General features: G+C 44.2%; 1 protein-coding gene across 2 annotated transcripts in view; it reads left to right on the top strand.

Moving 5' to 3' along the window:
- aux (cyclin-G-associated kinase) overlaps positions 1 to 27,970 on the top strand; it is a 64,797-nt gene that overhangs the window by 10,155 nt on the left and 26,672 nt on the right. For both annotated transcript variants that reach the window (XM_065451633.1, XM_065451632.1), the window contains exons 6-15: positions 321 to 446; positions 4,056 to 4,145; positions 9,906 to 10,041; positions 13,882 to 14,076; positions 16,770 to 16,965; positions 17,699 to 17,751; positions 20,654 to 20,925; positions 23,197 to 23,330; positions 23,659 to 23,775; positions 24,684 to 24,764. In XM_065451633.1, coding sequence (XP_065307705.1) covers positions 321 to 446; positions 4,056 to 4,145; positions 9,906 to 10,041; positions 13,882 to 14,076; positions 16,770 to 16,965; positions 17,699 to 17,751; positions 20,654 to 20,925; positions 23,197 to 23,330; positions 23,659 to 23,775; positions 24,684 to 24,764 — 1,400 coding nt within the window. The remainder of the gene's footprint in view (positions 1 to 320; positions 447 to 4,055; positions 4,146 to 9,905; positions 10,042 to 13,881; positions 14,077 to 16,769; positions 16,966 to 17,698; positions 17,752 to 20,653; positions 20,926 to 23,196; positions 23,331 to 23,658; positions 23,776 to 24,683; positions 24,765 to 27,970) is intronic.

Raw genomic sequence — 27,970 nt, 5'->3', positions numbered from 1 at the left:
AAAGTGGTGGTTTAGGCATTTTGCAGCGCTTATCTATTACATCAGCATAACCTAACATTCATGAGTAATGCGTGCAAGTGCACGTTGAATATTCTTATGTTGTAGACAGTGTTTACCCAAAAAGTATCCAGTATGTGTCCCTCATAACGTGGGGCTAGCTTTAGCTTTGTAGAAATCTGTGAAGCAATCATTCAGTCAACATTCTGCTTGTCATCTCCAGAAAGCCTCAAACCTCTGAAAATTTTAACAGTTGGTTTTATAAATTTGAGAAGCCAAATGTGACTGTATTTAATGTGTGTTGTTGCCATTGTGTTTTGCAGATTGAAAACCTCTTGTTGAGTTCTAAGGGCACCATCAAGCTTTGCGACTTTGGCAGCTCGACGACGAAGTCCTACAAGCCCGACAGCTACTGGACGGCCATCCAGCGGAGCCTGGTCGAAGATGAGGTGAGTGCAGGAAACGCTGTTGGTACTCGACAACTTAATCATTTTATAGTAGCAGCAGCTTTTTATAGAGACTTACAGCTTTTTTTACAGATCTCTGTAAGCAGGTTATGTGGGTGCAGTCACCGACTGATAATTGGGACTCAGTGAGGACTCTTTAAATTCCGAATTCCACAAATGGGCAAAAGAGCTTGTTAACGTGTTGCTGTAGGCACATGTGATTGCTACAGGTAGATGCAAGTACAGGCAATACATGAATTAAATCTTTATTTCCTGGCAGCTCAGGCAAAGGTACAGTCGACCAAAAAAGTTTACGGACCAAGAGACCTGACAAAAAGCGGAATATCTCCGCAGCCTCCAAATGCAGCCTATTATTCCCGTTTCCAGCCTTTACTGGTATATGCGAACAACATTGTGATGTACGGTTTTACTGGCTACTTTTAAGGGCTGCTCGTATATTTAGCATTTTCTGAGACCCCGTGGTCCGTAAACTTTTTTGGTCGACTGTACCTATACAAACGTATAGCCAAATGATCGTGCATACTTTTGCAGCAGTCAATGTGTTGGGCACATCGCTCACCTAATTGCCACACCTGTGTGACGTGTACATGGATGGTCTTAAAATTTACAATAGCAATCAAAGAAGCTGGCTGGAACTATGTAGTTAGCACACGAAGGAAAATATGCCAGTGACGGAAGTAATGCCAATTGTGCCAGACTGCGTCGGGAAGGAAATGCTGCTACACAGTGCACCAAATTGTTGCTCATCACGGGTATTGCGCCTCACCTGCGCCAGCGTGCACTTGCGTAGAATAATCGGGCAGAAGAAAAGGAAACTTCAGCGATAAAAATATATTTCTTTGATTTTTACAATGCCAACAGTACAAAGAAATCGCTTTATTTTGCTCTGTGTTGATCTTCGTTGAATTAGCATCTGCTTGAACCAATGCGATAGTCATGGCTGCAGGGTCACTTCGCATTTGCCCATCGTGCAGCCTGATGCGCATCGTCACAAAGTGTGTGACGCATATGACCTTGTTAGTTTGGAGCTGTGCGAGCATAGAGGAAGTCCTTGCGATAGTTACCAATGGATTGCTCATGGACCTCCACCACTGTGGCTGCCACATGTAGGCCACGTTCGTGATCTCACAGACAGTTGCCGAAGGGTTCTCTGGTATGAACATACAGACAGCGAGCATTCCATGACAGCTTGCCACTTGCGACTCCGTTGAGCAGCTGGCGTCCACTCTTTCTCATGGCCATTTGCCACTAACCCTGACCACCACCGTTTCGTCAGGATTCTGCGGTAAATGTTGCGGTTTAATGTAGAGCCGACGAAAATTTTTTAGTAGCCATCATACGGCATTCTAAAAGTCAAGAAATTTCTTCGCCAAGAAAAATGGGGGTTATAGTGACTATCTGAATGGTGGCAGCATTTGTTTACGACTGCTGTGTTGTCAACAACATGTGTGCGGATCATGTCCGCACCATCATTACACATTGGTTCTATGGTAACGGGCTGATCCAAGGTAGTCTCTTTAGGGGGGGGGGGGGGGGGGGTTGAAGGGGTCTGCATGTTCAACTTCGTCTGTGCTAAGTAATATGAGCATGTCTCAGGCAGGGCCAAGGATCCCTCATCTCTTTTTGTAGATCTGCCTGTCGGAGGACGTTATTTTAGGCCCTAGGCCAGACGCTCAATCGAGTTTCAAGGCCATCCAGGCGTTACTGAGCTTTTTAAAAAGTACGGGCCTGGATTGTAGGCTTTGAGCATGCCAAATTGCTTGCCGTTCTACATCTTTCTTCTCTCGTCGTCGTCACCCATCATGCACCTCTTTCTTCCCTCTTTATTTCCCTCTTTATTTCCCTCTTCCCCCAGCACCGAGTCGCTGGCTAGAGGAATATACCCCAGGCCGACCTCTCTGCATTTCACATCATTAAACTTCTCTCTCTCTCTCTCTGCCAGTGTCTATAGAAAATGCAGTGGTGCTGTCGAAACAATCAGAACAGGTACCAAAATATCTATCAGTGACATGCATATTGCAACGGGACTGCTACTTTGACTACTAGTTTGCTGAAATGCACTCTCTCTCCCTCTCTCTTCTCTCCCCCCTCTTGTTTATTGACGTGTATTTGTCATTGTGTGCACTTCTGTATGTGGCACTTGATTTCTTGCTACTACAGGTCTTTGATATTTTGCAATCAATCACTGGTATCTACATACATTTTGATTAGTGTTTTACATATGGTAAAACTTTACAATTAAATAGCTTGACTTCATTTATAGCATGGTGTTGGCCTGGTTGGCAAATACTGGATCGGTTAGGCTTTCGTTTTTTTTTTTTTTTTAAAGGAGGTGCTGATCATGTGTCAGAGCAAAAATATCACTCTTTCTGCTAGACTGAATGACTAGATTAGTACGGGGTTGTGCAGGTAAAGTCTGAGTTGTTGAATTGTATGCTGTAAAGTGTCCCAAAATTTTATACATTTTTTATACATTAGCCAGCGAGAGGTGCCCCATGACTTTATGGGGCCAATAGCTGTGTTGCGAAGCTGTCTGAATTATCTGTCAGCAACTGTATATGTCATGTGTTGTCGCCACATTAGCTCCCCAGCAGTGCAGAAGACATGAACTAAAGGAAGATGTAAAAAATACGCAGTGTGTGTGTGTGTGTGTGTGTGTGTGTGTGTGTGTGTGTGTGTGTGTGTGTGTGTGTGTGTGTGTGTGTGTGTGTGTGTGTGTGTGTGTGTGTGTGTGTGTGTGTGTGTGTGTGTGTGTGTGTGTGTGTGTGTGTGTGTGTGTGTGTGTGTGTGTGTGTGTGTGTGTGTGTGTGTGTGTGTGTGTGTGTGTGTGTGTGTGTGTGTGTGTGTGTGTGTGTGTGTGTGTGTGTGTGTGTGTGTGTGTGTGTGTGTGTGTGTGTGTGTGTGTGTGTGTGTGTGTGTGTGTGTGTGTGTGTGTGTGTGTGTGTGTGTGTGTGTGTGTGTGTGTGTGTGTGTTGCGTTTTTCTTTTGTCTGCCTTTTGCACTGTGACACCATTCCTAGTGTTGAATGAACTAGCCCAAGCGTCCATCTGTGTCCCCAGCAGTGATTGCTGTCTCCATCATATGCACTAGCTGGCCATTAGAGGGTTTTAGTCTATGCAAGACTTCATACGGCTTGTAATGCTGGAATACTGGAGGTGTCAATCGCAGCAGTCCTGGTAACACCATCATACGGTGCTTTCGTTGACCACAGTGCCTGAGAAATATTGTCACAGTGTGGAGCTTCATATTTTCTCCACTGACTGAATTCTGAACTGTTGCTTTACTATATTTGAAGCATCTTTAAACAGAACTTTATTTATTTATTTCATTTCTTTCTAATGAAGCATGTAAGTAACAATGCCAAATATGTTGATGCATAGAAATGTGTGTGGGCCATTCTGCTATTGTTTGGACATTGATCATTTTTCACTTGGTGGACAGAAAATGTGGTCTGCATTATCCAGTACGTTCTGCATACATTTCGACAGCTTAGTTGAAACCAGGTTGACACCACTTTCAGGCATTTGATGTTCAGTGGAGGGTTCCTCGTATTGGGTCTCACTTTCTTGTGCCTGCTTTTGCTTGTGACAGATGTGCAAGAACACGACTCCAATGTATCGGCCGCCGGAAGTGTTGGACACATACAACAACTACCCGATCAATGAGGCCATGGACATTTGGGTGAGTGCCTTGTCATTCTCACCTTTGCTCCTTCTTACTCTATGTAGATTTAGTTTAATTAAAGTAGACCTTCGTTTGCTGGAACTTTGATATCTCGAAATATTGATCAGTCTAAATTTGTCTGGCCGTGGTGGGAACTGTTGTTTTTTTTACCTCTTATGTCGAACAATTATTGCGCCATATGCCAAATATCTCGACATAAAAAATACCAGGAAAAGGGCAACAGGGAGCGTCGGCAGCATCGCTTCAACTCGCTTTTCACCAGGTGGCAGCTCGCTATCCAAGCCAGACAGCGCTCTGGGCCACACTCCCCCACTAAACTCCACCCCTTCTTTAAAGGGACACTAAAGGTTACCAGAAAGTCAAGTTAAAGTGGTAGAGCAATGTTCTAGAACGTCTAAGGCGTCAATATAATCGCGAACAGAGCTTTAGTAACCAAGAAATTGAGGTAAATGCATGACACGATTTGAGACCCCCCAGCGACATTCCGGTACTAAACCGATGACGAAAGGTCTCCCCGTAATTTATGTTACTAATATTCAACTACTCGTACTAAAAATATCATTTCATTCGATTATAAGACGGAAGAAAATGCTACTTGTCTACGTCTACTCGATTCTAACAAAAAATAAGAATTTGACGTTACCCTTCAGTAGTATGGGTGGTCGAAAGGTTTCGTTTTCGCTCGACTCCGCGCGCTCGACTCTGCGCCGCGCACGCTTTGGAGTTTCAGTACTTTCGTTATCGCGTCGTGCTGTGCGGGTTCTGCTGGCTCGTGAAACTTTCATTCGGAACAAGCAGCGAGAATGCCACGTCCATGTGATGTCGTGGGAAGCCCTCGTTGCTTTCCCGCCCCGGAGAGCCGGTGTCGAGGCCGCCGTCGTAGTACGCAACGACGCCGGCAGTGCGAGCCCTCAGCAGCAGGTCGCGCTCGTCGGTGCTCAAATGGCTGACGTTGAGCCCACCATCGCGAGCCAATCTGTCGGTGTCAGGGTCCATTGCGACGAGCGTCGAAGTTTGCGTCATAGAATGAAGTACCAGCTTATGGGCGTCTTGCGCTAGAGCTTGAGGTATAGTAGCGGCGCCTGGTGGCGGTGCGGGAAACGACATCTGGGTCAGCTGTGGCGAAGCACGTTTCTAGGCCGAGTTTTGCGTCGATTCGCACTTTTTTATGCCCTGTTGCGAGTGCGAAAAGGCTCGTCACTTCTCACAGACCACGCCGACCACACTGCGAGCTCGCCGCAGCCTATAGTTTAACGAAAATGGACTCTCCGTGTGCCGTGGGACGTAATGTGGGACGTAATTCGTTTCTCCTTCCGCTAGCCACCGTACTCCCGCTTTCGCTCTGCTGTCGGCTCCGTCTTGGCTCTGTTTCTGGCCGCGCGTTTGCGTTTTGCGCAGAAAAGCCGTAGCGCCGTCTGCGGACGCCGTTCTACTCACGGAAGGCGCAACGTCACTATGAGACCATGATGTCAGTTCTCCTCGATCGGAGGGCGGGCGATTTGAACTGCGCTAGAGGTACGCGGATGCTTCAGAACGCATTTTCTCTTAAAATAAGTCTCTCCTTGGCACGAAACAAGCGTTTCGAGGTTTCTGTGATGGTATTTCAACAATCCACGTTGACTTAATAGTAACCTTTAGTGTCCCTTTAAGTCTAACACCACTTGTTTGCACCTGCTAGGCAGCTTGCCGCCACTTTGTTGTGGCTTCACGCACCAGCGGTGAGCTGGGAGCCATGTTCCTTTTTTCACCTCTCTCATTTAGGATGCTGTCAGTGACGCACATCAATGTGGTCTTGGCTTATTAATCTTGACCTGGAGCAAAATGATCAGCACTTTTAAGCAGGCATGATCAACCCACGCACCGTGCCCAAAGGAAGCCACGGTACGAGTCCACAGCGTTTTAGCAAGATTGCGACTTGGCAAGGACACTCGCTTCATGCCGCGTCACTCGTGGGCGTCTGTTAAGGTTTGACTATTGCACTTTTCCACAGTTCATCTTTGATTGTCGACGTGATAGTGTCTGGAATTCATTACAATGCAGAAAGTATCAGCATCAGCTTTGCGGATTCCTGGAAGAGTTGTGCTTATATGACTGGCTTCAAAGGAATTCAACCATTATATTTTTTGTAAATACCGTATTTACTCGAATCTGAACCTGCCCCAATTCTAAGCCAACCCCCGAATGTCTGAAGCCAGAAAAAAGTTTAAAAAAACTTACCTCGAATGTAGGCGAAATACAAAAAAGTGAGGACAATGTTCACAAAACGAACACATTTATTTAATATGAACATGCTGATGCTAGCCCAGACCATTCGCGTGCTTGCAGATGCACGCAAGCTCGCGTCCGCAAGCTCAGACAGTGTGGCACAGCTCGCACGCATCGAAACACGGCGCAGTCTCGGTGAAAGCTCCTCTCTGTTATCACGCGCTTATTTTCCTTGTCGCTGTCATCTCCTCATTGCAGCACACGCAAAAGGCGCCCCCATTGCCTCCTCCTATGATGGATGTTTTTCTCATCGATGCCAAAGTCCCACCTGGCTTGAACATTTGACAATGCCTCTGCGGCTAGCACAGCTTTTCGTTTGAAAGTTGCACTACTATAGTGGCATCGGCTGTTTGGTGCCATTACGATAATGCCACGCTATGGGCCATGCCGCACCCCGATACGACATAGGTCAAAATAGCCACGTCGCTCGTGTCTTCAGTTGGCTACTGGCGCTGCTAATAGCAGCTGCAATACTGACTTTTCTAGATGGCGTTAGCTATGCACCACAGTTATCATATTCAATTACAAACTGATGCGTTTTTTTTTTAAATCCTCGAATCTAAGCCTACCCTAGAGTTTGGTATATGAATTTTTGAAAAAGATCTATCGGCCTAGATTCGAATAAATATGGTCGTTTCATGCCAGTTATGTCCTGCTTTATATTTATGCTTTTTCATATATGTACTTCTTTGTTTATCGTCATTTACAAATTTATTGCATTTCTTCTGTTCATTTGGTTTCCTTGTACATTTTGCTTGTTTAACCCGCGTCTATTATACTTTTTTTTACTTTTTACTTTTTCCCTGTGGGTCCCGTTGCGGTCATTAACTTTGGGGCCCTCGTCTGCATACTATCTGCATATAATCATTGCTTGTTGAATGGATAATAAATGGAAAGTGAAATATTGCATTAGGATAAATTTTCTAGGCTCTGTGCCAGGCCTACTTTTTCTTTACTTTTTTCTTTGCTTGTTGAATGGATAATAAATGGAAAGTGAAATATTGCATTAGGATAAATTTTCTAGGCTCTGTGCCAGGCCTACTTTTTCTTTACTTTTTTTTTACTTTTTCCCTGTGGGTCCCGTTGCGGTCATTAACTTTGGGGCCCTCGTCTGCATGCTATCTGCACATAACCATTGCTTGTTGAATGGATAATAAATGGAAAGTGAAATATTGCATTAGGATAAATTTTCTAGGCTCTGCCAGGCACTTCTTCACAAGGTGTACCCCGAAATTCAAACAACAAATGCATGTGCACTTTGCAATGATTTAGCGAGTTTACCTCACATGCTCTGGCGATGTCCCGCGTTACACAGCGATAAAAACAACACTTCTTCACGTTGGGATGCGGTCCTACACAGCCCCAACCTCGAAGAACAGTTATGGGCTGTCCAACGGGCCCGCGACGCGGCGGAGAGACTCGGCCTCTCTGTCCCGACGTGGGAGCGGCCCGCTGCGCGCTAGTGCGCGCCCTAAAGGACCCTAATAAAGTTTTTCATCCATCCATCCATCTGTGCCAGGCGCGCTTGTCTTGGCAAAGTGCCTGTAACGCCATTGCGCATAGACGCTGACATGTCTGGTGCCGATGCATGCAAAAGTGGTTGAGAATATTACTGGCTGAATTTTAGAAAGGCTCTCGTGGTGTATGTGCGGCCAGTGGGCTTGTATTCTTATGATTTTACTTGTCTCGAAACTCCGCTTATCGCAAACTTTTTCTGCTTTTTTTTTTTCTTTCTTTCTTTTAGCTTCGAGTTAATGGGGTGTCACTATAAACTGGCAAGTTTAACTTTCCAAAACTTCAATGGGGACTTTGAAGAATGCTGTGGGAGATGCCCTCAGGATTAATGTCAACCAGCTATTATTCTTTCATGTTTCTTTGTCACTATGCCATCGTATAGTGGATTTATACCTATCGGTTTGGTATGTAAAAAATTTATTGCATACATGGCTAAATTTAATATAGAGCCCCCCTTCTCTGCTACAGCCTCTTAAAGATTGCACAACTACTGGAGCTGCATACTTGCTCAAGTGCAGCAATAAAACATGTATGAAATCAATCGTAGCCCATGTATTGCTTCATAACATTAAAACCTTGTCTATCAGTCAGCCTCTGTCAAATCTGTTGGGGGGGAGCTCCGTAGATGTAAGCTGTAGTTTGAGAAAGCATTCTTTTGAGGTCATTATTCCTCAACGCACTTGAGTTGGAAAACATATTGCTAGAACATAGGCGGCACTCAATCTGTTATGAAGTCATGACAACTGGCCTTAAAGGGTTAATATAGCCACACGTGCTGCAGTAGCCAGTGGCTATGGTGTTGCACTTCTTAGAGCAAGGTCACAGATTCAATCTTGGGCACAGCAGCCACATGTTGATGGTGGCAAAATGTGAAAATGCTCGCATACTTAGATTTATGTGTACATTAAAGAACTCCAAGTGGTCAAATTTAATCCAGCGTCCCTCACTGCGTTGGGCCTCATGATCAGATGATGGAATTGGCATGTAAACCCTAGAATTTAGTTTGTATGTGTCTTTGACATTTTTTCGGTTCTCTTTATTCTTGTCGCTGATGTACTGTGATGTGCAAGCTGCAGCAGGGGTGGGCCACACAGCCAGCTAAAGGAGAGTATCGGGATACTGCTCACGGATAACTTAAAGGCTGTGCTGCTGTGACAAGTAGATGGCTTCACTTCAAGAAGCAGTGCAGCATGTCGATATAGCCACTCAACCTGGTTGCTGTAGCACACAAAAGTGGCATGCTTGACAAACCAAAAAGCCGAAGGCTGATGCTGTAGCAGTAGCTTGCTGCACTCAAAGATAACATTTGGAGGTGCTTCATCATGATGTTGAGTTGGCGTCAGTTCCGTCAGGTGCCAAATCTTAAACTTCGACCAGCTGGAGTGGTGAAGCAACTGCTGCAGAGATAAGGTGTTACATGATGTATGATCCACTGTTCAGTTGAACACATCATCATGTTCCTAGGTGTGGGCAGCACAACCCGGACGAAAGACAAAAGGAAGTACAGGATACAATACTTAATGACTGTGCTGCCATGTCAGACGGACGACTCCACTTCAAGAAGCAGTGCACAGCTGTCGATATGGCCTTTTGTCTTTCATCTGGGTCACGCTGCCCACCCCTAAGAACATGTTCAATCACCAACTCGCCCAGCTTGCCGTGTTAACACATAATCAGTTACGAAAGCCAATAAATCGGAACATTGACTCCCTTTTGTTGGTAAAGAACCTTTTGATATAATGAACTGGGCATATATTTATGTAGGACAAAAAATTTGTTTGTTGGCCTTGAGTCCACATTCTAGTGATAACTTATCGCAGAATACTAACTGCGCATTCCCTTTAACCGTGGGCCACAGTGTGCAGTGCTAGAGAGCTGTGAGACTGGGCAGCTTTTGTCGAGTACTGCACCTGTTGGTGAAAGTAGGTGCCTGTGCCTGTCGACGTGTGCTCATTGCATGTGTGCGTCTTTTGTTAGGCCCTGGGCTGCGTCCTGTTTCTCCTGTGCTTCCGCGAGCACCCGTTCCCGGACTCGTCCAAGCTCCGCATCCTCAATGCCAACTACAGCATTCCCCCTGGAGACACCCACTTCGACATCTTCCATGACCTCATGCGTGAGTTCTCGCACTCTCTTTTTTTTTAATTACGGCAGTGATGCGGCACTGACGTCATTGTGACGCACTTTTAACTTGAATTTGGGAACCTTCTGTGGATGGCAGCTAGGCAGCCATCTAGCTGTCGCCTGCTGTGCACCATCAGCTGTAACCGCTAGGGTTCACAGCTTTTCTGACAATGTTCTTTTTTTACTTCGGGCAACCTTTCTTGTCTTTCTTTTTTGAAACATTTTGTTGCAGTCATGTGACATGTCACAAGACCTCGTTGGTGAGGTCTTTCTGTTTTACTGCCGTTTCTGTGTTTTTGCTTCCTCTAGTTTGTCAGTTGCAGTTCATAGCACGTGCTAAGTGCATGCAAGTTCAGAAGCCATTGTGATTTTGCTTCTGTGTCCTTTTTTTGCTCACACCTGTCATGTACCCTTGTTCTTTTGCGTCACTAGTGTGTCTGTCACATGCTGAGTGCCATCCAGGCATTTCCTAAACAGTTCTGTGCAGTACTGCCAAAGCTGTAGCTGCTTCAATTTGAAAGGGTTATGTTACTGTAGAGTTTCAAGGCCTCTTATATGGCATGACCCATGTGATTCATTTCATCCCTGTTTCCTTCCTTCAAATATTGGGTAGTTCCTGATTTCTGCATGCCAAAGCTCTTACAAACATTGTAATGTGGCTGTACTTGACTATGCACCAGAACCAGTAGGCTCTCGTTCCCTTGGCTATTCTTTGCTGTAGTGCACGGAAAAGCTGGAACAAAGTGTAGCTGCTGTTGTGCAGCGCCTCTATCGCATTTCCTGTCTTTCTTGGCTTTGCTGTTGCTGTCGGCTGGCAGCAACGGCAAAGTGGTCTTTGCCATTGTCTACTGGCGAGCAGTTGGGCAGCAGACGTGCTACACTGTGTGGTGTGCCCTTGGCCTCTCTTCTCCTGTGGTGCTCAGACTTAAACATCTGCCTGCAAGTCGTCATGATCGATGGGATTCTTGAAGAACTCGCGAGCATGCTGTCGTGGTGTTCGTGCTGTGCTGGTTGGAGTCTCGCTGATTGCTTACCTGTAATGGCTAAGGTTATTCCAGGTGGGATGTTGCATTTTCTCTGGCTAGTCTTGGGTGGTTGAGAGCAGGGCTGCCCTGCTTACTAACTTGCTTTGGATATACATTTCGTTGCTTGTGTATTTTTTTTTAAAGTTTAATGGCTACATTTTGGTGGGTCAGAACTGGAGGAAGGGCTGGTATGATAATACGGATTCAAGACTACTTAGCTGGTCCAAACTTGGCACTGCTATGGGAACTCTCGGAGAGCTTCGAAGGAATACCGTACCTGATGGAGTTACCATATTTTTTTCTTTGGCATTAAGACTAAATATGTGCACTTCACCCTTAAAGCGTTGTGCTCATATCATATTTAAACACTTTCAAACTGATTACAATAGTACATTTTAACAGTGCTCGTGTTATCTACTTCATTTTTCAGTTTGCTGGGAATTGATTATCATATCAGTGTAATAGCTGAGAGAAAGTTTACTACTTTCACCATATTCTCTATTTTCCTTGTGTGACTGTGCATTTTGCACCATTACTGTTGGTCCTGGTTGCTTTTTGTTGCCTCTCTTAATTCTGGTAACAAAAGTGTGAATTTTGGCACGACATGCATCTTTTTCTTTGAATGAGCCTAAAGTTAAACTGACACTTGGAATTGGAAATAAAGAGAAAAAAGAAATGCCTTTGCATAAATGCATGTTATGTGCTAAGAATTGACTGTACTTGCCATAGGTATCTTGTTTTAGAAAGCAGATGCCTCATGCTCTCTGTATATGTATGTTAGTGCTGTACAAAACTTTTTTTTTTAAGGGTTTGAATGCCCCTGCCAACTGTCAGTTCTTAGGGTTGAAAATGTATACTTGATGAAATGGTCTGTTTTGCCGACACAGAAAGTAGAGACCAAGTTGCAGATGTAGCGCTGTTGTATTAGCCGAAGGAGCGAGATTGAGGAAGGGTGGAGAGGGTGGTCAAGCTTTTGGGTGAAGGAAAAGCTGCAGGAGTCGGGAGTGACTGACGTGTCTTCCCAGGTCTGTGTGCTTCAGTTCACAATTATTTGGTGCACCCTTGCGCATGTAAAGCCCAAGAAAAATGGGCTGTGTCGCCCTAAGTTCAAAGCAGTGAAAACAATACCTTGCACACTCCTGGAGACCCAAAAATGGCCAAGGAAGCAAAGAGAAATGAAGCAAAAGTCAGTCATGTTGATAGTGTTTTTTGACTGCCGTGGCATTGCGCACCAAGAATTTCTACCTGAAAGTCAAACTTTCTGCGCAGCTATATGGAGGTTCTGAAGCATCAGAGAAGTGTGCACCGTATGCTTCACCCTTTGCTCTTTGCCATCTGTCACACATGTATCATTTAACCACAATGAACCAGTTTGACAATTCATGCATATGATACTCACATTTGCCTGCCGCTTCCTTGTTAATCCTGTAATGCCAAACATATCAGAACAGAATTCGATACCTCAAAATACTACTTTATGTGCAGCAAACTTAACACAGAGTTCATAGTTTTTATATATGTGTATATATATAGATATATGCCATACTTAAGTTCCCGCCATAGATAGTTCAACGAACTAATTTCTAATTAGATAGTTGCAATACTAATAAATGGCACCTCGAATAACATTTAACCTTTTTTCTACAAATCTACTTGCATGGCTAGAAATAAAGCTGAAAATTTTGTTCCAATTTTCCTTGATGCAGAACTGTGTTTGGGCATTACATGGTAAAGGGCGGCTTTGATTTCTTTGATTCTGTCATTCTAGTCACCTAAATGAAGGTTTCACAATGGAAACCAATAATTGTCACACAGGGTTTATATTCAAAGGTTCTCCGAAAAAATCTTTTTTTTTTCCTTTGTTCTTTTTGAAAACCCTTGAATATGGGCAAAGAAAGTTTTGAAGACCTTTAACATTTTTTTAGAGTAAATACACTCCTTGAATTTCTTGAGATCTGAGATTGAAGGTCACCTCTGGACATTCGGAGTAACAAACTCCGTACCTGTGCTACGCCATGGACACTATCAGGAAATTATAATATAAATTCTATTTTGAATGTTTACCATGTGGTTGCAGTGTGGCATGCCCGCTGCCACCAACGGGCTTATTTAAACCACCATTGCCATCATGGAGAAACGGTTATAGCCAGACCAAGTGACGAAGCCATACTGCCATTTTTGTTGCGCGTGGAAGAAAGTTTCAGCCATTTGGGTTAAATGTTACTAGTAACACAGGTGAAGCAGGGCACTAACTAGCTCTCATAGAGTGAAGTGTGCGATGGGCCAGCAGGCAATTGGCAAATTGACTTTGAAAAGACACCTGGAGAGCTTGAAGTGGATGCCAACTCGATGGCTTTTTGGCTGCAAGAAATTTCAACTGTGAAGCAGATTTGAATCTTTTGGAAGAGCGCTAGATGACAGGAAAAGAAAGACAACACATGGGCACAGTCATGTCGTCTAGCACTCTTCCAAAGGTTTCAGTGTATCAAGAAGCTCAATCTTCAACCTTGCTGAAATTGGAATACTTGTGAGTCTATATCTATGAATACAGATCGGAATTGTTGTAGTCTTCCTGTAAAAATTTGTTTGTACTTCGTAACTCACCATGTCGAAACTGTGCCTGCGTGAATTCAGGGTGTCTAGGGCCTAGTCAGGTGACCACGTGTGTCACCTTTAGCCCTCTTCACCCCGGGCAACTGTATATTGTCTAAATTTTGATAAAGTCAAAGATTTGGTTTCCTATTCCTTCAATTTTGTGTGCAAGCCCTGCTTGTTGTGCAAACCCTGCTTGTGGTGCGCGCTCGCAGGGGGCATGCTCCAGGTGAACCCGGCATCACGACCCACGATCTTCGACGTGGCTGAGCGACTGCAGGAGATGGGTGAGGCCAAGAACGTGCGGCTGGAGGACTCACCGGGCCTGCACAGTGCAAACCCGGTGACGAGTGGCGCATCCCAGGGCGACACCAGTGTAGCACCGCACAGCGTGCCGAACTCCACTTCCGGTAAATGATACACCTTTCTGGCTCATGGTTCCCTAGTTAGGAGCTAACAACGTTACAGCAAGTCAGTGTCATCAACAGCAATCAGCTGCAGTGAAATCTCGATATAACGAAACTTCAGAAGGCTGCGGAAAATTGTTCGTTATTCTCAAAGATTGTTATAGTAAAAGCCCCAAAATTAACCATTCAGCTCATCAACCCATCAGTTGTCACCGTATGAGCTATTCATGAAAACATCACTGTTGGCTCTCGGCCTGTTGCTTTTATTCCATAGATTCTGCCGCCACGCACTACTGAAGCACCGCACCGTATAGTAAGAGTGGTGAGCGCAAAAGAGACGCCTAAGAAATCACTGACAAAGAAGAAGCTCCATGTTGCCTCCAAAGTGCAGTATTTCTTTTTGTGTGTTGGTTTTTCACATTCCTTTCTATGGACACCACAACTATCTCGCTTGAGGGGGATGCCTTAACTATTCCAAAGTGCAAGTAAACAGCACCGTCAGGAAAATGGCAAATATGGCAACCACGTGGCATCCCCGTGAGCACAGAGATTACATTTCTCCACGTTCATAGCTAGTACAACCACAGAAAGAAGGGCAAAAGAAAAGAGAGAGAGAGGCGCACCTCCTTTGCTAGGCAAAACTTGTGTGAGCGAGCACGTGCTCACAAAACCTGATGCGTCATCGCCTCAACAACAGAGGGAAGAAAATGTCCTCTTCCTGCGCTTCTCTCCACCAGGTTCTCGCCTCAGGTTTTCCTGACCCATGCGCAGAGGTGTCTGCTTCCTGCACCTTGTCGTCTGCTAGCTCGCTGTTCCAGCTGCCGTGAAGGATACACTGAAATCTAAGAATCCCCAGATTTATATATTACAATTCGTAGTAGTACTGAGGTGTTGTTAACAGGAAAGTGTAACTGAATTGCAAGAGTGATTCTGAAAAGTTAGGTACTCTGAAGTTTGTAGTACTGAAATATTATTACATTGAAAGTATGAGCAGGCAGCAGGGAATTTCTGAGTTTGCTAATCTGAAACGATTGTTAGCGTGGTGTACGTAGTAATGATGTTTCACTGTACTAAACTATTGTGCTACTTATCCCAGATGAACCGGAATCCTGGACAATACTTGCTGACATACGTAAGATTCTGTGACGGCTTCGGGTGAGGGGAGACATACGCTTGGCACTAGTCAACCGTGTCGTAATGATCATCTCATCTTTATTTGTTGACAAAATTGAAGGATGCTTAAGCTTCGCCTTTAAGAGTGGGTTGCGATAGCATTCAAAGATCCCCGTCTGCTTCTCACGCTTCCCGGCAACTGCAGCTTATGTAACCGTGATATTTACCGGGAAATGCTGGCGATGAACACTATGCAAGAAGGCAAGCTTTCTGGTAGAAGCACGGCCTCTTGTGTGGGTCAGTCCTGGAGGTAGTACACAGCTGCAATAAACAAATTGTTATTTATTTATTATGCTTTTATTGTTTTGCACTTTTAATAGAGTAATTTAGTTTGGCATTTTTACGCTTTGCTCAGCAGCTGAACGGAAGCGCGAATGCGCATGCACCCTTCGCTTAGTTGCAAGCGGGCTAGCGGAGCGACAAACACGGTCCACTTACAAACTGCCTGAGCGGAGTGTGCTCTGCGGTGCGTTGGCTAGCGTTGGCATCAGAAAGGATTGGATTGGATGCATAAACCAAGTTCACTGGCTATCACGTGGCGTTTCCCAAGACGGTGCCTTGTTTTCCACTGGACGAAATTTACCGGTAAATCATTACAAGTGCGCATCTAGATACTTCACGGACAAATAAGTTACATATATTCGTTTTACTTCATAAAAGTGATCAATGGGTGTGAATATTTTTTTTTCATTACCCTGAATTTGGCCAGAGGGCGCTGCAGCTATGAAAGGTTTGCTCTGCTACGCTAAACGTGTAACTAAAACGTGAAAATCGCCCACCGCTTCGCTGTGGCTTGGAGCTGCAACTCGGAGCAGACTGTAAAGACACTCAACTAAAACACTCTAATATTTAAGTCTGAGAAGATTTAACATAAAAGGCATGCGCTGTCGGTGCTTTGTCTCACAATATTTGTTTGTGGGCTGTCATTCTCAAAATTCTGAAGAATAACTTTGTGAGGAATGTAAGACAAGGTACAAGCAACTTTAATGACAGAACAGTGTGGCATTATAACCCACTTATACTGCATGTTATATGCAAGGCGTGGCATATAGATATACCTAAATACATACTGAAATGTTCGCTGAGAGGGACACCGGCGCCGGATGCCAGCGCTGACACCGGATTTTCTGCGACACGAGGTTCTTAATGCTATCACATTAGATTGGAAGGCCCATCCAAGTTACCTACATTTGCTTATTACCTACCTCAGGCGACTCCGCCCTTTACCACATTACATTCTAGAGCAAGTCAAAAGAGTAGTTTCTCTGGTGTTAAATATTTTGCACTTTTTCATCTTGTAGCTGGCTTCCTTGCCTTTGCCCTAACTTCCTGGGCACCATATTTTTTTTTCTTCCTCCACCTAAAATTGGAAGGCAGCACTGCATAATCTTTCTCTAATTTTTTTTGTAATGGTTTTCCACGCACGCCTACAGGGGAACTCAAACTGCTGTGCTCACTTTCCTATCCTTGTTCTTCGTGCAGTTTGTATGACTGCCTCGATCTGTGCTTTCCGCTGTTTGCAGCACCGCCCAGCCGGCCACCTCCACCAAACCTCAACGTCCACGGAGGCACAGTTTCCGCGGCGGCTGCTCCTCTTCCGACGACAGCGGAAGGAAGCTGGGGCAGCGCAGGCCTCCTGACGTCGCTACGGGGCGGCGCAGGAAGCCTGCTCAAGCGCCTAGGTGACACCTCCTCCAAGGTCATGCAGATTGCCCAGCAGTGAGTGACGCACCACCTCAATCCCAATTTCCCCACTTTCTCCCCTTTGATGCCCTTCATCCATTTCTGGAAGTACAAGTTACCTTATTCACTCGATGTTGTGCCAAATTTTTTTCAAGATTTTTTGTCGCTTGTAGTCAACGCTCCCATTACATTTGAATAACGGTAAAATTGGCCATTTTAAAACAAATATTCTAAAAGAACAACTCTAAAAGCAGTATGAGACACATTCCATGGGGTTCTTGTCATTGTTATGTGGGCAGAATGCCAATCATAACATTGCCCGTCTTTTATAAAGAAATCGCAGCGACTTCAGTATACAGGCGCAAGTACTACATGTGGGAATTCCAGTGTCTTTTACCATGCCCCCAATAGAAATTGAACTTGTAAAGGAAAGCAGTACACAGGTGGCATGATATCAGAAATTCTAATAAGGAAAAGGACCGTCAAAACCATATGGAGAATGGGACGTGAAGCCATGAACCTTGTAACTGCGCATGTGTAATGATTAGATGGTGCAGCATGTACTAAAAAAGCCTTGCACTCCACTGTTGTTTTATTCCGTCGCCATTGTACATCCCATCATGTTTTCAGCATAACTGCTGTTCCGTGCATAGAAGTTTTTGTCTTGCCTATCTCTAATGTAGTCGGGCCTGAGCATTCTTCTTCCTTCCTTGCTCTTTTTCTCCATACTGTACTTTTCTAATATTTGTTGTCCCTCTTTCTATTTCAGGACAATGGGCAAGGCTGATTTGGACTTCAACTACATCACAAGTAGAATTGCCGGTGAGCACCTGATGGTTCACGGGGCTTTTACTCTGATTTTAAGCAGTCCACTAAAAAGGGAAAAAAAGAGAGAGGTCGTTTGCATTATTGTCAATGTCTCTTTCTACACATGTGCAGCTCCTTTATTCAATCCATTGAAAAATAAAACTGCTGCTATGCTTTACCAAATTTTTTTACTGTCACTGTTACTGTTACTGTCACCGACCGATAATTTGCACTCGACGGGGACCTCCAGAAAGTCCAAACAATCGGAAGTCCGAAATGCTAAATTTGTCAACACTAAGCGATTTTATTCCACAAGGGGCCTGAAAAGGTGTGCCATATTCTCAGATGATCACATTCGGGGATACCTTCAATTTCATGTGACTAGCACAAGATGCATCGGCATCTACAAGTGATGGCATTCTTGGCACAATCCAAGCATGCCATCTTCCGTGTGACTCACGCCAGGCGAATCAGTGTGCACGAATGCCAACATTCTTCGCACAGTGCCAAACACAGTCTTTTTTGTGACCAGTGCAACACTCATTGATGTCTACAGACGACGGCATTCATGGTGGTGCTAAGCAGGCTATCTTATTACAATATGGAAGCACTGCCACCTGTCGACATGTCTGGTGCTAGTCACACAAAATATTACGAGCATGAAAGCATCTTCAAAAGCGATCGTCCAAGAATGCGGTCCGAGTTAACGCATTGATGCGCGCGCATACACTTGCCTTTGGCCTAGGCAGACGGTGGCCGCAATTTTCTAGGAATACCTTTTATGCTATTCTTTTTCATGCTTTCTTCACTTCGTCAGTGGTCAGAGTGATGCTCTGCACTCGTTATCAACGGGATTGGCTGGCCATCGAGCGAAAGGCACTGCTACAAAGTCGGAACCGGTATCTCCACAGTTGTCAATCTGTCAATACAGATAGATGAACGTATAGTCAATACAGTCGGGGGGCCAAATTAGCACACAGTCATGCATCTGAAGTCCAAATTATTGCACGGTGTGCTGTAAGGTGTCAGAATGATCAAGCATGTCCAAAATGGTCGGCGACTGTATCTCGCTGATGTGAAAATGATCGTAAAAGCAATATGCTTCTTTTGCCTTTCTGGCCAGGCTAAACCATCGAGAAAAAGTGTACCTTGCATTCATTAATGACAGCTTGTGCAATTCTCTTTTCAAAATTGTAGTGACCAGTTGCTGCAGTGTGTTTTTGACCTTGTTCCTGACATTTCGTGGAGAAATTTATTTTTGTTTTGAAGTATTAAATTTGAATTACAATTGAACCTAGTCATAACGAAGTCACATCCTACACATAAATAGTACCTTTATTATATCCAATAGTTGTAAGGATAAACATTGATTTCGCAACGAGAAGGGCAAATACTACATGTTAACCAATACGTACGCAATAAGTTGGTACGGTTTATGTGGCTACAAAACGCATTATGTTCAATAGCTGCTGAGTCAGGGATTTGACTTCACTACTTTTAAAACGAAACTATTATTGAAGTTTTTACTGTACAGAGAGAACATGTTTTCCTGTGTTTTCTGTGTAATTCTGCACTGAACCCTTGCCATTGATTCGCAATTCCAACTCTCCGAAATTAGTACATTGTTAATGCAAGATGGAAGTTCTACCCCAGTGATCTCTAATTGACCCCTCTGTTGCATCAGTTGGTTCCATCCTACGCCTTGCAAATATCCTGATCTGATAACCACGTAATCCTTCATCGTCATCAATTATGTTTCCCCTCCCTTGGCAGTTGTTTTATTTCTGGTTATTGTGTCTATGCATTACATACATAACCAAAACCAATAATTTTTTAACATCTTTGTTCTTTGATATGCGGTGCTGAAAACTTGTAGTTACTATATGCAATTGAAGGGTTTATTTCAAATATGAGGTACATTTTTGTTTATCTCATTTGCTTGAAATTTCATGCAAGCTTCCCTTACTAAATTTTCCACAAAGGTTTGAAAAAAATTAGGTAATCAGATTTCGCTTAAACACCAGGTCTCGCCATTTTTAAGCTGACAAGAGCAGTGCATACAATTTGTCCCGGCAATTGTGTCTGCTAAGTATTACACTGCAACAAACCATGAGAACAGCCATGAAAACAGCTGAAATTTCAAACCAAACACTCTGCGCCCATCACCTCAGGAGCGCCATGCTTCCAGCAGGAGAGTCGATGTCATTCGCACAAGTGCGCCTATGCAATTTGCAGTGCTGTGATGTCACTCACAATAACAGGTTACTGAGAAATATTCATGGCACTTACAGTTCTATGTTTGATTTGTTGCTTCAGCACGGGGGAAAAAAAAAACAGGGACCATGATGTGTATGCGATGCGATGCTCTGACTGTAGTGTGGGAGAATTCAGGGAAAGAAACTTTGCTTGCGTAGGCTAGACAGGAGCATGTGGCGAGAGTGTCTATGTTGGCACTGAAGCTTGCCTCCTGAGATCATGTGTTCGTGACACTTCGAACATTTCTATCTCTGCTAATAATAAACCAAATGGAGCAATTCGTGCGGTAGAACACTTCCTAGAGGGCACATAACCATTTCCAGTGCATAACAAAAATTTGCTATGTGGCCTGGCTTGTTCCTTGCAAGCCTTTTCACAAAATTAAGTAAGAACACTTGCATAAAATGCAGTATGAGTAATACTGGACCTCGTATTAGAAATAAGCTCATAAAATTACAGCTTTTTAGTGCTATAACTTGACAAACAAGCATTTCTTTAACTTCTTGGCCTAAGGCTATGCTTTCTATTTAATTGCAAAACCTGTACATAAACATGCAGTTAATCTATAATTCCTTCACAGTCATCAAGAAATCAATCGGTCGTGCTGTCAATCAACAGTTTTCATTATTTCTCGTGGCCTCTTGCTTGTGGTGGCCGGCAGTGATGTCGTACCCCGCGGAAGGGCTGGAGTCGGCGTACCGTAACCACGTGGAGGATGTGAGGACGTTGCTGGACGCCCGGCATCGGGGTCACTACGCCATCTACAATGTGTCGGGCCGTGCTTACTCGTCGGCCAAGTTCGAGTGCAAGGTCACCGAGCGGGGCTGGCTGGCACGGAAGGCCCCGCCCCTGCACACCCTGTTCAACCTGTGCCGCTCCATGCTAGCCTACCTGAACCAGGACGCTCGTAATCTGTGTGTCGTCCACTGCCTTGTGAGCTGCACTTCAATTTTATTTTTTACTTGCAATACTTGAGATTTGCGCTACACTGTGAGGCCTCTTATATCTGAAGCTTCTTGTGTGTCAAATGTGCCTACAAAATGTACGATTATAGTTGGTGCTTTATTTGTAATGAAAAGGTATACTTATCCTTGTGCATGGTTCATGTTATCTTGTCAGAAGCCTTTTGTGATTCATATGTCTAGCTTCGCAAAAGAAAAAAGAAAGGCTGAAAAATATTTAAAGTTTTACATTGCAATCCTGAAAGTGACAGTGATCATTTGCCTTGTACATGCTAGATTGGGCTGCTGTACCACACCGCAACAAAAAGAAAGGTTTCGCCAAGATGCATAGTATCTGCTTGTTATTCATCAAATGTGCATTTGCAGCGGCATTGATAAGCAAGAGCACACATGGCAGCAGCATTGGCCGCAGCCCTTAAGTTTAGTATACTGTAGTTTTTTTGATGAAGACTAAATTGTAAAGGCCATAGAGACTTTCTTTTTTGTGTGTGTGACACATAATTGTAGTGTGGACATCAGAAATGGTGCAGTAATTACTCTGGTCAACTGTTTTCTTAACTTTGTTAATTGATCACTTGTGGGCAACATCCATACAAAAGCAAGGTAAGCACAACGTCATGGGCAATGCTTGATCCTCTTCGGGATTCTTCGGTTCCTCTTGCTGTTTCGAGGGGGGTGACATGAAGCATTTGCACAATTAAAGCCAGTCGCGTGCTTAATGCATGCTGACTCTTAATGGCTGTCCTGGTACTGGCACCAGTTTTGAGATGCCCGACTGCGCTGGCATTCTACTTATTTTTCCACAAAGCCTTTTGCTCAGATGCTACAAGACAAGATTATATCTATCACCCAAAAATGTTTCAAAAGTCTGGAAACTACGCCTCAGTGAAATGGCGGACTTGCTTAAAGTTTCAGATTTTTAAGTCTGAAGTTCCACGATCCTTTTAAATCTTTCCATGATCCTAAGACCTTCCTTTATCTCATGTCGAAATATTTGGAACAAATATGCAGCAGAATTTGAGAAAATTTCACTTTTTTAGTGTGTTGTCTTTGAAATCGGGTAGAAAATCGGGCTTCTGGATGTCGCCATCTTGGTACTGCTGTATACGCGAGGGATCGAACACTACGGTAGCCACAGCGCTGTATTTCCCTATGCAGAAATTAAAGCAACGAAAGCAAGTGTGAAAGGGTCAAAACTAGGGGCATGGTTCGTTACTGCAGGGATGTGACACGCAGGGAGCGCTCATATAGCCTGATGCAATTTGAGTCACTGACGCACTTGTTTCATGCATGTTTCGGCATCAGCGAGCTGCACACTTTGCTTGAACTGAGGCCGACATTTCAAAATCTGCCTGGTTATCTCTAGTTTCTTTACTTGCTGTGTCCTAGCTGCTGCCTCCTCGCTGGCTTTGAAGGGGATTGCACGGTGGTTCAATTCTTTGTATCATCTGCCAAGGCACGAAAAGTGGTTCTCAACCTTACAAATTTAGCATGTTGTAAGCTAATGGACTTGGGCTGGGACTCTTGAAAGGTTCATGTGAAGCGTGATCATACCACGAAGGTTCTACTGTATCTTGAACAGGGTGATAGCCTTAATTTAAATACCCTTGCATGTCCTGTGCAAGCCAGTTCTTACCACCCAGTTGTGTCAATTTCCGTGAAGATAATATAATCAGGGTAAATGCCAAGTTATAATTGTCTAGACGATCGTTACATTGTATTCCCAAACAAATTCTATTAGCAAAATTTTATGACTGCTTAACTTGCCTGCTTAGCCTAGGTAATGCTCAAAAGTGGGGAGACGGATTCCTTTTTTTTAAATATTGCTTTAACAATATTAATTCAGCAGTGTTTACGTACTGTTTACATATGTTCCGGTCTTTCTCCACTATCAGAAAGGAAAATGAAACTATAATGTATGCAGATGTTAGTGGGCAGGTTAGGCTTTTTCCCTCTGTCTTCAACTACCTGATGCAGCGGTTCAATGGTTATGGAGTTTTGAAGTGAAGCACAAGGTTGTGCGTTCAGTTCCTAACCCTCGAGGCCACATTCAGATGGAAGCAGAATGCAAAAATGCCCGTGTGACATGCTTTGGATGCCTGTGAAAGAATCCCACGTGGTCTGGATTAAACCGGCGATCCCCTATACAACTGGTGTTCTCTCATAGACCTTGAGACGCTTTGTGATCTTGAACCCCTTTTATTTATTTATTTGTGTTCCCCTTGTGGACGATACGCTGCAGGATGGCAAGTGTTCGTCAGCAGTGTTGGTGTCAGCGTTCCTGGTGTTCTGCCACCTGTTTGACAGCCCCGAAGAAGCCCTGCAGATGTTTGCCGTTCGCCGTTGTCCCGTTACGCTCTGCCCTTCCCAGATAAGGTTGGGCACTTTTCTCTATTCATGTTAACGAGGCGTAAACTGCATGTTAAGCAAGTGAATGTGTGAGTCTATGCTACATCTAGGACAGAATTTGCAGATCCATTATTGGTGTTGGTTGGCGTCTACCTGCCACAATACAATTCTGTGACCAATTTTTAATAGCAGGGTGGTTCGATGCACAGTGCAGACAAGGGAAGCTGAATGTACTTTGTTTAAATGCATGGGTTATGTGATTTACTTGAAATTTGATAATGATCATCTGGTCTTACATGAACTCAAGTCATGACCCTGTCAAGTTTGGCGTGACGTGTGTTCGTCCTCCTTGCAGGTACATCCAGTACATGTCACAGATGGTCTCCCAGAACCACCAGGTGTTGCCTCACCGGTTCCCTTTGCAGATTGTGGCACTCATGCTGAAGCCCGTTCCTATGTTCACTAAGCTCAGGTGAGCTCACTTTGTGACAAGTATGTCGCATAGAGTTTTGAATGACCCCCCCCCCCCATCACTTAGGCCTCCATAACTTCATCCCCCGTGACTTATTTTTTCGCCAACTAGACCCACAACATTTAGGTCCTCAGTACTTGGGCCTCAAAGATGATGCCCCTATAGCTTAGAACGTGCTGCTCGGGGCCTCATTGATGTTTCACTTTCTTCTTGGTATTGAAAATGAAATTTCGAATAACAAAGTTGCTTCCTTCTTTGCATCTGAAATTGCGAAACACAGGAGACGAGACTTCCAAGCATTCACCACTTTGCTTAAGATGCTGGACATAAGCAATCAGTTATCGTATGCTGTGTTGCATGTGAACTAAGTCTTTTGCATATTGCCACGAGTTGCCTCGTGTTGTTTTACAGCACAGCAACAGCAGTTTAGGGTACTTGAGACAACCTTAGTGGCGCATATTGCAGCCGCCGTCATTATGTTCGTTATTATGTGAGATAACGGGTGAAAATGGGTGCTCACGGAGGCCAATAAATTTTGGGGACTTCCTGTGGTGCAAAGTTCCCAAGACAGTTTCTTCTTGGACCTTCTGCTGTAAAAAAAAATGAGTTTTCCTTTTTTTTGTGTGTACAGTATCTAACAAGCTTAACTTCCACTTTGTTGCATTACCTACTGGAGTGACGTAACGGTGTTCTACTGCTGAGGGCACAGGCACCGCAGCTGCATTTACAGTGAGGGCAGAACACAAAAATGCTCTTATACTTAACTTAGGTGCACGTTAAAAAACCCAGTCTTCAAAATTAATCCAGAGCCCTCCACTGTGACATATCTCATTGCTTGTGTGTTGAATCAAACCCTTCAATCAACAAATCAGTCGGTCAACATTGTTGCATCATTCGTTTCTCTCCAGGGATGGATGCCGGCCTTTTGTGGAGGTCTACGTTGGGGAGGAGCGTATACATACTACATGCCAAGAGTACGAACGAATTGCGTGAGTAGATTTCGTGCTAATAATTGCCGATCATTTTGCCGCTCTTGCTTTACCCTTTGAAAAGCATCCCGTGTGCAGTCTTGTGCTGTTATTTTTATGTTTACCCTTAAACCCTTAAAGGAGTACTGGCATGACGTTTGGCATGTCTTTTGCCCTGAATGAAGGTCCCAACCCTCTAAACCGCAGCTGCACAACTCATTTTAGTCGGGGTGTACAAATACTTGAATATCACCAAATCAAGGCAGTTAGTGGATGTTTAAATAATTCAGTTCACTAATGGTATACCAACTGTTAGATTTTTTGAAATATTTATTGAAGCATCGGAAGTGATCGATGCCGTAATGTTTGCCGCCTTATTATGGCACGTGTTCTCAATCGGTACAAGATTGGTCGGTTGGCAGGAACGATAGAAATGATAATGCAACATGGAAATAGGAAACGGCGACAAAAGCAGCACGAAAGCATTTGCAAAAATATAGCCGATTAGCCACTGGAAGGCATGCAGATTGTGTTGCATACACATGTTCTGTGTTCATACAAATATTCATGCAGTTCAGAGCTTTCTGTCCACACGTGTCAAAGTGCACAGATGAACTTGGCACGCATGCCTGCAGTCCCGAACGCCACTTGAGCAGCACTCTGTCTGGCCATTAGGCCTAATCGGCACTACTTCGTCACGCGTCGGCAATAACGTAGCGGTTTGGTGCCGAATCAACGTAAATCTATTCGCAGCAGCTGCGCGATACCTGGAAAGCCAACAAAATCCATCTTGCCAACAAAAGGGAATACCGTATTTACTCGCATAATGATCGCACTCGCGTAATGATCGCACCCCTAAAATTTGTCGTCAAAATTCGATTTTTTTTATTTCCCGCGTAATGATCGCACCCCGAACTTGCCGCAGCGATATGTCGTGTGCTAAGTCTAGCGAATAATGATCGCGCTTACCACCTGTCGAATGCTACGCGAACGACTCTTCAAGACAAGCCAAGCGGCCTGCACGCACTAAACATACTTAAGTAGATGCCTCATTTCATTACTTTCATCACTTTCCGCACTTCCATGACAAAATGAGGTACAACCAAACTTGCCTTTATTATGGGTTGGCTTTATAATAGCTGATGTCAACAAAAACAATAAAGGCGCATTTCGATTCTTTTCATCTGCTTTTGCACTCGTGAGCACGCAACAAATCGCGCGCGGCAATGATAGTAGCCACGTTTACTCTGATACGTTAAAAGTGTACCCTATTCATACGCCGACGCTTGTAACACAGCTAAGATATTCGCCCACCCTTAGCGGAAAGTAGTGAAGACAGATGCCGCAGTTTCCGCAGCATGCCCGTCATTTGTTTCTGTCACTGGCAGCTAAGCGCGCCCACCTATTTCTGTCCCCTCAAAGTGGACATGCCTACGTTATTGCCGCAAACTTGCCGATATTAACGATATTGTTCACCACTAATACGGAAGAAACTGTTTCAATGCACGTAATGTACTCACGAGAAGAAAAAAAAAATCGCGTTCGGTGCGTTCGGCGCGCTCCGCTAGCCGCCATTTTTGTTTTGGTGTCCCGCACCCGCAATCTCGCATCCCGCAGCAAACGCGGACGAAAAAAAAATTTTTTTTTTTTTCCCTGGAAATTTAACCCGCGTAACGATCGCACCCCTGAATTTGCTTCAATTTTTCTGACAAAAAAAGTGCGATCATTATGCGAGTAAATACGGTATATGGGATGGCACCAACGTTGTTCCCAGCCACCATCTTTGCGGCACACCGTACAGTGGCCTCCTGTTCCAGACACCCTTCGTATCCATACGTCAGGGCTTTTTGTAGCTTCGAGCAGTGCCCCTCACAAGACTAGGTTAAGAACATGATGGGTGCGAAAGTATCATATGACTCTTGCGCTTACCGTTTGTACGGGCGATGCATGGCCACAGAGAGGAGGGTGCCTCTTGCGAACTTTCTGTGGTCTTGGACACCTTTGACAAGTGTCTAACAATGCTGAACCTGATAATGAAAATGCTACTGCTCTTTACTGTTGGCGTGACCGCAGATTGACCCACCCAGCACTAACGATGGATATGCTCAAAGTGGGGATCGAGTCACGTGAAGTGCAGTCCGCGCTTTAGTCAGTCACGCAGATTGATCTTGACTAGCTGATGATAACTCGCAAAACCCATCTGCCTGTAATCCTAGAAAGCCCTTTCTGTAACTTGGAGGTAAACTAGAAAGGAAATTTTTCTATGCAATAAAGATTGCCATAAAACGAAGTCCACTATATTGAACTGAACATCTCACAAGATATTCAGCACAGCATAACTAGACTACTTCTGGAACTTCAAGGGCTAGAAAGTACTTGATTCTATTCAACAGACCTTCTATTGATCGAAAGATATTTTGCAACCCTCTGTATAAAGCTAAGCTGTAATCGGCCATACTAGGTTGGTGTTCCCTTCAACAAGGACATAGTACTAAGCTATGCATCTCGATTCCTGCATACCTAAGTTACTGATAGCGTGCAACATTCTTGTTATGCCAATGCTAGTAGGCCTCCAAGCATCTACAGCACATAGAATTTCATACATTTACTAGAAGGAACTGAGGTGCTAGTGTCTACGGAAGCTGCAAGCAGAGTGGTTCTGCCAGTATGGGAATAATGGGCAGTACATGGATTTGCATAAACTTCATCCTAACGGCTTCATTACTTTGCAAACTCATCATTTTTTAAGAAAGTGCTGCGTTATAAGTAATTAAACAAACATTATAAAATTGTCCGGCGGCAGGATTTCACCACAGAGACTCTAGCACAGAAGCCTGATATTGAAACAATTACGCCACGGACGCATGGACATGTGGAACTACTGCATGCAATTAGCAGCAGTTGTGCATGTTTGCAGAGTCTTATTGCTTTCTGGATTTAAAGGAAGTATGTATTGCTTTGAAATTTAGTCCAATGAAAGCAGGTAAAGCATAATGAACAGAGCCACAAGAACATTTCAAGCCAGAAGGACGAATACCAGAAGAATTCATGTATTAAGGACCATTCCCATGGTGGCTGAACAATTGCAGCACCAGAGTTCTCTCTAGTAATTACTGTAGGAAACTCCATAGTGCAGTATTAGGTTTTCTTATATCAAACTTGTAAGTGATAAATTTTCTGATATTTGATATTCGATTCAATATTCAGCTTTTGTTTTTCCTAGTTCA

The sequence above is a fragment of the Dermacentor albipictus genome, chromosome 9, assembly GCF_038994185.2.
Source record: "Dermacentor albipictus isolate Rhodes 1998 colony chromosome 9, USDA_Dalb.pri_finalv2, whole genome shotgun sequence".
NCBI classification, from domain to species: domain Eukaryota; kingdom Metazoa; phylum Arthropoda; class Arachnida; order Ixodida; family Ixodidae; genus Dermacentor; species Dermacentor albipictus.
This window is presented reverse-complemented; position numbering and strand designations above follow the sequence as displayed.